Source organism: Alosa sapidissima, chromosome 21 (genome assembly GCF_018492685.1).
Source record: "Alosa sapidissima isolate fAloSap1 chromosome 21, fAloSap1.pri, whole genome shotgun sequence".
NCBI classification, from domain to species: Eukaryota; Metazoa; Chordata; class Actinopteri; order Clupeiformes; family Clupeidae; genus Alosa; species Alosa sapidissima.
In genome coordinates, this window is record NC_055977.1 from 28,888,042 (window position 1) to 28,900,541 (window position 12,500).

General features: G+C 47.3%; 2 protein-coding genes across 5 annotated transcripts in view; one reads left to right on the forward strand and one right to left on the reverse strand.

Annotated features, from left to right (window-relative positions):
- Positions 1-6,214, reverse strand: part of LOC121695811 (KAT8 regulatory NSL complex subunit 1) — a 10,586-nt gene extending 4,372 nt beyond the window's left edge. For both annotated transcript variants that reach the window (XM_042076939.1, XM_042076938.1), the window contains exons 1-7: positions 4,327-6,214; positions 3,730-3,871; positions 3,232-3,302; positions 2,704-2,863; positions 1,906-2,059; positions 1,165-1,362; positions 558-673 (exon numbers count right to left, since the gene is read on the reverse strand). In XM_042076939.1, the coding sequence (XP_041932873.1) occupies positions 558-673; positions 1,165-1,362; positions 1,906-2,059; positions 2,704-2,863; positions 3,232-3,302; positions 3,730-3,871; positions 4,327-6,068 (2,583 nt within the window). In that variant the 5' untranslated portion in view covers positions 6,069-6,214. The remainder of the gene's footprint in view (positions 1-557; positions 674-1,164; positions 1,363-1,905; positions 2,060-2,703; positions 2,864-3,231; positions 3,303-3,729; positions 3,872-4,326) is intronic.
- A 20-nt stretch (positions 6,215-6,234) lies between these two features.
- smarcc1b (SWI/SNF related, matrix associated, actin dependent regulator of chromatin, subfamily c, member 1b) overlaps positions 6,235-12,500 on the forward strand; it is a 26,029-nt gene continuing 19,763 nt past the window's right edge. For all 3 annotated transcript variants that reach the window (XM_042076941.1, XM_042076942.1, XM_042076943.1), the window contains exons 1-4: positions 6,235-6,953; positions 7,720-7,839; positions 8,315-8,400; positions 12,402-12,483. In XM_042076941.1, coding sequence (XP_041932875.1) covers positions 6,780-6,953; positions 7,720-7,839; positions 8,315-8,400; positions 12,402-12,483 — 462 coding nt within the window. In that variant the 5' untranslated portion in view covers positions 6,235-6,779. The remainder of the gene's footprint in view (positions 6,954-7,719; positions 7,840-8,314; positions 8,401-12,401; positions 12,484-12,500) is intronic.

The window sequence follows — 12,500 nt, forward strand, 5'->3', positions numbered from 1 at the left end:
CGTCTGCCATGGAAGCCTCAGCCATTGGTGTATGAGTGTGTGTGTGTGTGAATGGTGAATGTGAGGCATGACACTGAAGAGCTTGGAGTGCTTGGAGTAGAAAAGCACTATGGAAATGCACTCCATTATTTAGCATTTACTATTTTTACTATTAACTATTTGTATGATCAGAAATGCTTTGGTGACAGCACAGAGTATGATATACTTTACAGAAGGCTTAGGCATTTGTCTTAACACAGTTATAGTATTTACTCCAGTCCATAGTGTCATCTGAAAGCCTAATTTGCAGTATTGTGCCAAACATGCCTAACATGTCTGTGCACAATATGTAATGGGTAAGGATCAATTGGTATGATCAGAAATGTTTTGACAATACAAAGGGAGTTATTTTTGTTGTAGTCAATAACACCTATTACAGTGTGAACTTGAGAGAAGAGAAAGATTGAGCCAACTGGTTTCACAGACCAGCTGCAGGCCCTTAGTTGGGCTGTATGTGAGGTGAGTTTTAGAACCCAGCTGCAGTGACGTGTTTTGTCTCTCCTGGGGCACCGTCTTACCTGATTGGAAGTACCTGGAACTAGGGGAGTGGTTGACAGGGGAGGGAGGTCTGTGATTCGCTGATTCAGCAGTCCAGGACTGACCACACCTCTGTAATTTCTGCCACAGGTTCCACCTGCATACGAGAGTGTGTGTGTGTGTGTGTGTGTGTGTGTGTGTGTGTGTGTGTGTATGTGTGTGAGGGAGAGAGAGAGAAAGAGAGGTGGATGAGGCTAATGCCACTGAGCCCAACGATGCGTGCGTGTGTGTGTACATCAATGTTGATGAAAGCTCTAGACAACCATGTAGAAATGTGGTATAAATGAGACTGGGATCATGTTTTTATATTACATGCGTGCGCGAGCGAGCGAGTGAGTGAGTCTCTTGGTGTCCTCCCTAAGGTCAAGCCCTGAACCCTCAAAGACGTAACTGGCATCCGTTGAGAAGTGATCGAGTTTGAGAGGCTGTAAGGGTCCAAATTGCTAATAACAGGAATGGGACAGCACCTTTGCCCTGTCGTTACATTGACAACACCAACAACGTATTGCAAACGTTTCAGGGTTAGAGGGAACACGCATCAAATGTGTCCGTGAAGGGGGACATGGAGATGGAGCCTGTGTGTCTCACCTGTACTGTGTTGGAGTGGGGGGAGTGTATTAGGTGGGCGGGGACACATTAGTCTCCTCCTCACACGCCCCGCCCTCTGAGTTCCCTGGCCCCGCCTACCCACACCAGCAGCATGGGCGGGCACACCCGTCCGACGCAATGCATTCTGGGAACCGCCGACCAGCGGGGACGTCCCACACTGAACCACTAAAGGAATGTCTACACACACACACACACACACACATTATATATAAATAAATACATCTATAAATCAAATACATCTAATTAATTTTAATATTCAGTTTACACACTTTCTTTTCAAAATGATCAAATATATGTCAATTTTTGTAAGCGGACACAGTCAATTACATTTCTTGTTTTACCAACACATAATAATAATAATAACCTTAGCTCGAAATACACCAAATCTCTTCTTTCTGTACAGTGTGTGTGTGAGTGTATATCACCTGAAGGCATTTCTTGTCTTAAGTTAAGTTATACCTTATTAGTCCTGTAGGAAAATCCTGAAGGAAATTTGTTCTCTGCATTTTACCCATCCGGGGGTAGTGTACACACATTCACACACACACACACACACACACACACACACACACTCGGAGCGGTGAACTCACTAGGAGCACACATACACACCCGGAGCAGTGCCTGGGTAGTGTCTTACCCACACTAGGTCAAAATACACTAAATACAATCTGTTCTGTACTCTGTGTGTGTGTGTGTGTGTACATGAGTGTGTATCATCACCTGAAGGGAGTGTAAGAACTGGATGCACACACAGGTCCAACCGAGACCGTCGCTGTTCCACACACTCCCGTGGGTCCGGTGGAGGCCGTGGCGGTCCCCCGCCACACAGCACACACACCACGGAAGGCTCGCACACACACGGCAACGACACTGGCTGTAACAACGCAGGAGAGAGAAGGTAACACTCTCGCACACCACCACAGCATGCCACAGTTTAGGAAGCTGCAATCTGCTAATCATATTTTCTTTAAAAAATGACAAACTGATGAATTGATTATCAAAATATTTGGTGATTCATTTAATAGCTGTCAATTACTTGATTAATTGATTGATTGTTGTAGCACTATTAAACAACGCTGGCGGCACACCGGTGTGATGGGAATGTTGGGAAATTAACATTCTAAAGAATATCTGGGTTCACTGAATTCAACATAAAATTGTAAAACCTTGAATTGTTGCGGAACGGAATCTTATGTTAGAATGTTCAAAAACCCTCACCTTTCAGGGCTAAGCACCTATAGCAGCATCTACCATACAACCACATCAGATCACACTGCACTATGGCAGACAACTGCAACAGGACTACACACTCCGCTGTTACCGGTTATCATATAATGCATAAGGATTCATTTCATGTGTACTCTATAAACAGCTTTTTTGTCTGTGTGCGGATATGATCTGTATACACTGTATATACAGTGTGTGTGTGTGTGTGTAATGCTGTGTGCATATACTTTCACCTCTGATTACAAGTGAGCAGCGTGTGTGTGTGTGTGTAAGAGAGTGAGTGAATGTCACCTTTGAACCCAGGGCTGGACATGCCTCCAGGCGAAGGAGCTTGTGCCGCCGTAGTCGTGGCAACGGACAGACACGAGCAGCGGAGGCTAGCGGGGGTTGGGGAGAGGGGACAGCGTCTTCCGCCTTGGTCTTCCTGAGAGGCTCACCGGCAGAGGAGGACCTGAGAGAGAACAGGACGAGCAGTGCAGTCAGGGACTGGGCCTTCTGAAAGCAGGGCATTAATCCAACTCCCAGATAACAACTGACCCCAATCACAGTTGAACACATGACAGCATGGCGTCCATGCAGTTACGTTACGCAGAAATGAAGACAGAATTGTGGTAAACAGAAAATCGTGTCAGCCAAAAAATTTGATTACATCTCTTCCATTTTTGTAGTTCCTTCCAACAGATTCACTTTTGACTGAGAATATCCATCGTTTTTTATTAACTGAGTGAGACATGGAGTGTCCATGCATGAGTGCAGGACAGCGTGAGTGAGTGAGTGAGTGAGTGAGTGCTAGTGTAAAAACATGCAGTGTGTTCTTACCTGCAGGTGGCGCTGTTTTGTGGTGGGGGAGGTCTGGGGGCTCTGAGAGGTGTTTCAGGACCAGTGCGCACCTGCACACACACACACACACACACACACACACACACACACACACACACTCAAATTAGGCTAATGCACAGCAAACTCATATCAGAACAAAATGGCAGTGTACACATACTAATAGTAGACGTATGTGCAACATACACACATTCACCCCTTGAGTCAGATACAAAACATCTCACATACTGAGCAACATACTTCAAAACACCAACCCACTAAAATACAAAACATCTCTCACACACAACTCATCAACACAGTCAAACTCAATACAGTGAACATGCAAACAAAACAATATGTTAAGTGAGCATACACACAGACACACACACACACACGCAGACACACACGCAGACACACGCACACACACACACAGAGATACAGGCAGACACACACACAGACTCACGCACACACACACACAAATGAGTGGTTGCAGTTGGTTACCTTGCCCTGGCGGAGATGTGTGTAGAGCTCGGTCAGCGCCCTGATTCTGTACTCCAGCTCGGACACCTGGGCCTGTAGCCAGACCCACCTACTGCCCAGTCTCGCCCGCTCCTGAGCCCACTGCAGCTCTGTTGCCCGCCGCCTGACACACACACACACACGCACACACAACACCACAAAAACACACAACCACAAACAGACACACACAGACAGAGGGTGAAAAATCATTTTTAATCATGTCACTCAGAAAGTGTGTGTGTGCACTGTATGTGGGACAGTGTTGTCCATTATCATAGGCCTAGGTATAGCACCATCTGAATTTACTGTGTATGTGTGTGTGTGTGTGAGTATGTGTGTGTGTGTGTCTATGGGTGTGTGTTTTACAATGCTGCCAAATGTCAACTAACGAGCCTTCCATCTTAAATGTCAGTGACCATGCCTATTGGCCTACCGTAGGCCAATATGTGATATCTATCTATCTATCTATCTATCTATCCATATCATGTATGTGTGTGTGTGTCTCAGCGACAGACAGTGTGTGTGTGTGTGTGCATGAGACGCCTATATTGATCGATACCTCAGGTCTGAGACACTCACACTGCTTTGGCGGAGCGCGTGTGTGTCCATCCTTTCATCACTGATCCTTCATCTTCATCATCGTCTTCCTCACTCTCGCTGCTTCCCCCGGAACTACTGGCCGTATGGTCCGAGTCCAGAGCGCCCCCTGCCGCCGAGAGCACCTCGCTGCAGCTGTGCGCCAGCCGACTGAGCTCTCTCCTCCGGGAGCTATGGGACAGCACAGCAGCAGGCTTCCGGTCACCGGATCCCTGCGACGGCCTCCGGCTCAGGCCCTGCAGCTGCTGGCTCACGTGCCTCTCCACCTGCTTCACCTGCACGGCCTGCAAGCGGCGAAGTACGCGCTCCGAGCGCTCCTCGAGTTCTACCTGGCGCCGGCTCGCTTCACCTGACGCCCGCTCCACCTGGGCTTCCAGTTTCACCTGAGTGTCTTCTGCCTCAGCAGCATCTGACCTGTCCGCACCTGGCATTTCTGCGACCGCTGCGTCTGGGGAAGAGCTCCCTCTCCCATTTGAGCCACCGTTCCCTCTCTGCTCGCTGATATCAGCCACCGGGGAACTGTGCTTACGGGGTAGGACGGCTTTGTCTTGCGAGGGAGGTGAGGGCCTGCTGCTCCCGTTTAAGTTGTAGCGTCCATTCTCTCCATGGCCGTTGTGGTATCCGGAGGTGCTGGCCAGGAATGAGCGCACACGGTACAGTCTCACACGTCCTTTTGACGTTTGGCAAGGTGGCATCATGTCGTTGCTGTTTACATTACTAGCGTCACCCGCCACACGCGGACACACTGTGGAATTGGATTTGTGAGACCCAGTTGCGCTCGTGCGCCTAATCTGACACTTTTCACCGACATCTTCAGTTGCTTGTTCCGATCCCAGCCACTGCCTGCCGTTGCTCTTTTCAGACACGCCGCTGCTGTGACTCTCGGGGAAAATCCGCGGCGTGTCACCGGAATCCTGCTGTGTTTCACTCCCCGTTCCTAAGCTGCCGCAGTCCCCCGCACGGGCTGTGCCTGCGTAGCACACCCGTTTGGAAGCGCGAGTGTAACTGCATCCCCGGCGCTTACTGTTCGCCGATTCGGCGTTTTGATTGCCACACCTTGCGGCGGCAGTCATTGAAGCAGCAGCCCCCTTGGTCTGAGTCTGCCCTTTAACGTTATAGTTCCTCCTCCCGGTGACCGGGGCTTGCGGTTTGCACGCTCTGCGCTCGCTTCTCGAAGACGCAGGGACCATAAAACACAGACGCTCGCCCCCGTACCTTGAGCCTTCGGGTTCGTGATCAATATTAATGCCGTTATCTTCTCCTGGTCCATCGCTTTGTCTGCCAACCGCACTGCAACCACCACCGAGCCCACCAGGATCCCCGTACTGCCCACACGCACCCGCTCGCTCGCGCGTGATAATGCCGTCCGTGCTGCCGTTCACAAAGAAGCTCGGGGAGCTGCTGTTATTCTTTTTCTGCCTCCCGGAGCCCGGCTCCGCATTGGTGCAGGGGGGAGAGGCAGCAGCAATAGAAGCTTTGTCCCAGTCGCTGTTCGTCTGGGCCTCCGCCACGCAACTCTCCGTGTCACAGCATTCCGTAGGGGTGGTGGTAGTAGCAGTGGCCACTACGGCGCTAAACCTCCCGTCGCCGTTCACCAGCTCTCCGCAGCCGCCTCCAACCGCGCAGCGACTGCCATTCTGCAGTCGCCTGGCCCCGCCAGCACCCACTCCCGCTGCCCCGGCTGCGCTGGCACTCATTTTGGGCCGACTGGAGTAGTAATACATCGCCGTGTCCTTGGCATGGCCAGGCGGACAGCCAGCCTGCGGCAGCGATGGCGACGATGCTCCGGCTGTGCGGATTTTTTTCCCCTTTTAATTTTTAATTAAATGATTTATTTTAATACGGAGGTAGACGGGGTTCCCTTTCTGCCCGCCTCGCTCTAGCTGCCTCTCCCTTCTTCTAGCCGTCAGCAGCAGTACTCCCTTTACTTACTGCGCAGGCGCCACTATTAGCCCATCCCTCTCTAAGGGTGAGGGCATTTTGAGTTTACTGGCAAACATGAAAGGGTATCGGTTTGGGAACAAGCCTGCGTGGACTTTAAATAAACTGACCTCACATTCTTTATCATTGTTGTTTAATTTGACCATATATTTAGCCTATATATTTAGGAGGACCCTTAACATGACCAAGTGGGCCTGCATGTTGTGGGAAGAATGGAAAAATATGAATTTGTAGAACATTGTTTTCCTTTGTGCTCAGTAGCCTACTAAGTTTGTAAAGGTATTGTTCAATGATCAAGTGGATCTGAATAACAATAGGCATTGCATCTTAACAGAGAAGCCATTGTCCTTCATCGCGATAGTAAGCTTCCGTGAGTGCGGGATGACGCAGTGCCCCTGCTACCGCTCGTAGGCGGAGTATTGCTTTGCTCTCGGCAGTTGGCTGCTCGAGTCGTTCACGCTACGTAGTTTTAAAAAAAGGTTAGCCAAATAACAATGGCTTCCCAACCTGGCGGCGGGCTAGTTGGTGGACTAACCAGTCAGCCGACCAGCAGCTCATCTCTTAGCTGGAAAAAGGATGGCACACCCTCGGCCAAGTTCTGGGAGAACCCGGACACCGTGGCACAACTGGAGGGGGTTCGACTGTGGATCGGGAAACACTACAAAAAGGTATTCCCGCTAAACATGCTCTCTGGCATTTCCCCCATTTCTTAAAGCTAACTAGCTCTGGCCAGATGTGACAGCAACAACCAATCTGTTGCTAAAAATATTCTTAACAAATGTTTATGTATCCTTGATGGAAAGCTCCTGCTTCAAAAGAACACTCAGATAGACAGGCAGGTAATCAAGCTAGTGCTCTGTTTTTAGCTAACCGTTAGCTGCAAACAACGGGTCAGTGTGTCGCTTGCTCTGACAGAACGCAACTGTATCAGAATTTGTCATAAAGTTATAATGTTATCAGTAGTGCAGTTGTTGTAAACACCAGAATGTTGACCCACACACACTGTATGTGGGCCTAGCCACATTACATCCGCAGCGGCGAGTGTCTGGATCGCGCCTTTGACAGTGCGGAAGCAAGCGATGGGAGTGACAGACAGATCATGCGTGTGTTTACCTTTCGTGGTGGGAATCTGCTCTGCATATACGTTGAACCAAACATGATTTGACTTGATGTCCATCACCGGAACTGGGATCATCATATTATTTTTTCTTATCAGAGACAGATTTGATGAATTTGAAGTCTCTGATAAGAGAAAGTGATCACAAACCAATCAATGGTTCAAATCACTCAATCAAATAACAAATCACTAACCAATCAAAGGTCTGTTCTGTAGCACTGAACAATTGAACTCAAGGTTTATATACAGAATCCCAAGAAATGGTAAACAACGCTATACACCTGATCTGACCGGAGTCCATGCTTGTGTGTGTGCAGTATGTGCAGGTGGACGCTCCCTCTGGAAGAGCCCTGGGCTCCCTGGTGCTCCAGCTGCTTCAGTTCCAAGAAGAGGCATTTGGGAGACACAGCACCAACCCCTCACTCACTAAACTACCAGTGAGTACAGCCCTGTGTGTGTGTGTGTGTGTGTGTGTGTGCGTGCGCGTGCATGCGTGCGTTTGCGTTTGGGAGACACAGCCCCAACCCTTCCCTCACTAAACTATCTGAGTAGTGTGTGTGTAATATCAGCACATATATGTGTGTGGATTTGAGGCAGACAGGCTTTGTTTCAATGCAGACTATACCAAAACTGATATTATATGTGTGTGTGTGTGTGCGCCCACGCATGTGTGTTTGTGTGTGTGTGTGTGTTTGGGAGACACAGCCCCAACCCTTCCCTCACTAAACTACCTGTAAGTAGTGTGTGTGTAATGTGTGCACATATATGTGTGTGGATTTGAGGCAGACAGGCTTTGTTTTAATGTAGACTATACCCAAACTGAGATTATATTTGTGTGTGTGTTTGTTTGTCTCTGTGTGTGTGTGTGTGTGTGTGCGCTATCTTATATTTGCATGTGTGCCCCTCATTCAGACAAAGTGCTTCATGGACATGACGCCAGGCGGTCCTCTCTGCCACATCCTGGGAACAGTCTACAAATTCAAAATGGACCAGGGCTGGTGAGTGTGTGTGGAAGTGGAAGACTGAGTGAGTGAGTGAGTGAGTGAGTGCCTGTGACCGCTTAGTAAAATGCAACATACGGTGCTATTGTATCTAAACCTCCAATAAGACTTGATTTTTAATCATAACATGCAGCGGTAAAAACTCATTTGGCATCATACCCCCCCTTCTCTCTCTCCATCCCTCCCTCTCCCTACCTCTCCTTTTCTCTTGCTCTATTTTCTCTCTCCCCCTATGTCTCTCTCTCTCTCTCTCTCTCTCTCTCTGTTTTCCTCTCTCTCTTTCTATCCCCCTCTTCCTCCCTCTCTCCTTCTCACCCTCTCCCTTTCTCCCTCTCTCTATGTTGAGTGAGTGGGCAGAGCTAGAGTGTGTGAGCGAGTGCTGTGTGTGGCCCGCTGTGCCAGGATCTCTGTTTTCTCTCTTTCTATCTTTTTTTTCCCTTTTTTTTTCTTTCTTCTGTTTACTGATATGTTTTTGTGTTTGTAAATCTTTATTTCCATTTGAGTTACCTGGAGTGTTTAGTGCAGTATTTCCCGTACTGTGGGGCCTGCTTCTAGGCTGGGAGCATGGCGACCTCAGGTACAGGGAAGTTTGAGAAACTAATGAGGCAACACGGCATTAAAATAGCTTCCAGCACCAGCGTTGAGGGTTGTAGTTTGGCGGTAGGAGAGATTGTTGGACATGACAAAATTCTGTCTGCTGCTCGCATGAATGATGTGGTTGTGCTGTTTCTTGAAACAGTGGCCTTGGCAAATGAAGTAGTTGAACGCGAAGTAGTGATTGACAGTGTTTTCACCTCAATACTTCCTTTATCAAGCAATTCTAAGAAAGTGATTTTGCCTAATATCCCGCCCTTTATTAAGGATGACATTCTTGCTCAAACATTGTTCTGCTATGGTAAACTAGTGACACCCATAAGAAAGATAGCATGTTTAGTAAATCTCCACCCCTGAAACATATCGTGTCTTTCAGGCGATATTTCTACATGATTGTAAAAAGATAATAGGGATCTAGATTTGACCCTTAATGTGATGGTGGATGATTTCAATTATGCGATATATGTGACCACATGTATGATGTGTTTTGGTTGTGAAGGGTTTTGGTTGTGGCCGAACTGGTCATCTGGTGCGAGCTTGTCCTGACAAAAGTGGTAACTCCACGAATGTTAATGATCTGCACAAGGATGTGAATGCTGAGAAGGGACGTTTCTCTAGTACTGAGACGCCTACGCATTGGGAGGATGCTGGGTCAGAAGGGGGTCAAACACCGAGAGAGGTAGTAGTGCTCTCACCTGAATAATGCCCCCTCTGAGCAGAGAACACTCACACCGAACCAGATGTATGAGCTGATAACTCGCAGAACAGCGTGTCAGAGGATAATGTCCATCAGTCTCTGGGTGATGACGTTGGGGATGAAAGGAACCGTTTTTAAAGTGCCTCAAAAGAAGAGGAGGCGATGCCTCTTAATCCCGGTAACAGAAAGCTAGAGTGAATATGATTGTAGTTTCACTTGCACTCTGCGCCCGAGTGGTGTTTCTGCTCAGTGTTACAGCCTAAATGATATTAAAATTAAAATGTATTAATTAATAAAAAACTCGGTTACAAACTAAGCATACCAGAAATGTCCAGATTGATGACTCTGTCCCTGATGTCAAACAGTTTTCCAAAACAAGGACGGTTGTTATTGGCTGAAGGGCGTTTTACAGAATGGGAAGGAAATCGTCGGAGAGTTTGTCACAAAGTTAATTACTGTGTTGGGTAACAGTGATAGTGACAGTCGTTAGGCGTTAATTCCCTGTCATTTGCACTGATTGGGTACATGCTGTTTGTCCTATTTTTGTTTCTGCTTTTGCTCATGGGCCAGTTGCAGATTGCTTCCCTAAATTTGAATATGGCAAGGGACCCATTGAAGAGGGTGGAGCTCTAGGAGTTGGCAAAGCAGGAACATTTTGATGTTGTCTTTTGCAAGAGATGCACAGTGATGCAGGGAACGCAGCTGACTGGGCATTGGATTGTAGGGGTGCAACGGATCAAAAAACTTACGGTTCGGATTGTTCCTCGGATCAGAATCACAGATCGGATCATTTTTCAGATCAGCAAAAAAAAAAAAAAAAAAATCGACAAATAAACATAAGTTGTGTCTTTTTGTTTATTAACAATTGTTTTGCACAACTGAATATGGCCTCATGTCTGCACCTATAAACACACCGATAGCGTTTGTAATAGCTTTAACCCGGTCGGATTGTGCAGGAAGGGGCTGTTTAAATTCCGTGGTGATAAGCGGTTGTTGAGCCGCTTTCGGTTTCACTCCTGTCAGTGAAACACCGGGGTGATGTCGCTGCAAATGCGTGGCCATGGCAGATGTGTTTCCACTGTTGTATGGCTTTCTTGTGCCACAGTGCCTACACAGTGTCACAGTTTTATCCACTAACCTCTTTCCTTCATCATTAACTTTGACAGGGAAACCAAAATGCTCCCAAACAGGGGATTTAAATGACGCGGGGCGCTCAAGCTCCTCCGTTCCTCCGCTCGCCATGACCACGCTGTGTGTGGACTGAACATGCGCACAATTGTTTTTTCATAAATCAATCCACGGATCATGTGTGTGCCGAACCGAAATAATTGATCCGAACGGATCACGGATCAATGATGATCCGTTGCACCACTATTGGATTGGGATGGTTTTTATTTGTTGAGCCAGAACACTTCTGTTAGTGGGGGTGTTGCAGTTTTGTTTGTTTGCAAGGAGTTTTACTCTGGTTTCGCATGAAATCATGGAAATTGTAAAAGGCAGGTTATTTAAAGTTAGGGCTTGTTTTGAAAATTTTGTCTTTGTTTTTATTTATGTGTATGCCCCGAAAAAGGCTGCAGATAAAGTATTGTTTTTAGATAGCTTATCCTTGCTGTGTCTGGGTGCAACAGTGAGGAAGTTTTGTTGGTGGAGATGTGTAAAGGCAGGCAGGGGTCAGTAACCTCCCTATGATTGGGGGTGCGCGATTGGATGTTTCCTCAGATGGATTTCCTGCACTTGAGAAGATGTTTCTCAACTCAAAGACTGTGACTGAAAAATGTAGTAGATTTGGCAGGATCTGATTTTGGGAACGTGAAGGGGGTCGCTGATTCCCTGGGGTTGAGGTGTTGTCGGGTGGAAATGGTGTGATATCTGCACCACTGGTGAGATCAAGCTGCTAGAAGGCTACTGCACAGGAGCGCTTTGCCCTACTGAGCATGATTTTTCCTGGGCTTGTGCTCTCACCCAATTTGGAGGAGAGTGCATATCTGGTTTCTTCATCCAAGAAGGCGACCTCACTTTTTTAAAATGTTGTTACTGGGAAACAGTTATATCATGCAGGTGTGAAAGTGTTTTAAAAAATGCTTAAAGCACAGGTTGTTGGTCAGGAATGTTTTCAAAGAGAGACTATTTTTCATGCGTTCTCACAGTGTGCTAGATTGAGGCCTTCCTGCTAGATTGTTACTCTTTCTGCAGTGCTTGTTTAGTGGGTTTGGTGGAGTTCTGAGGTTTTTATTCTTGGTTTTAAGAACACAAGCCGCAGGCAGAACGAATGCAAATTGCTGAAGTTTATTTGGGGACAGACAGGCCAAGATGGCCATCTATACCAAACAGAATAAGGTGGACCAAATGCATGGCATGATGTCACAGTCTTGTGTCCAGCTCTAGTCAAGGCTAGAGGTTGGTTGATTTCCGCTTTTATGAAATGATGCAGAACCTGGAGACTTTTGTAGACATAATTTGTAAACAAGTTTTGTGTACTGAAAACAAGTTGCACTTTGGACATCTGTGGATGTTTTTATTTATTTATTTATTTATTTTAATTTTGTGGGTTTGGGCTTCTGCCTTTTAAACATTTTGCTCATATTGATTAATTTGAGGTTTTGTACTGTTGTATGTTGTAATAAAGTACAATTTCAAAATCGAAATCTCTCCCTCCCCCCTCCCCCTCTCCCTCTCTCTACCCCCCCCCCCCCCTCTTGTTCTCCAGGCGCAGGTTTGACCTCCAGAACTCCTCCAGAATGGAGCGGAACATTGAGATGTTGGTGGCTGTGGAGAACGCTCTGGTGCAGGTACCCACCCACGAGAA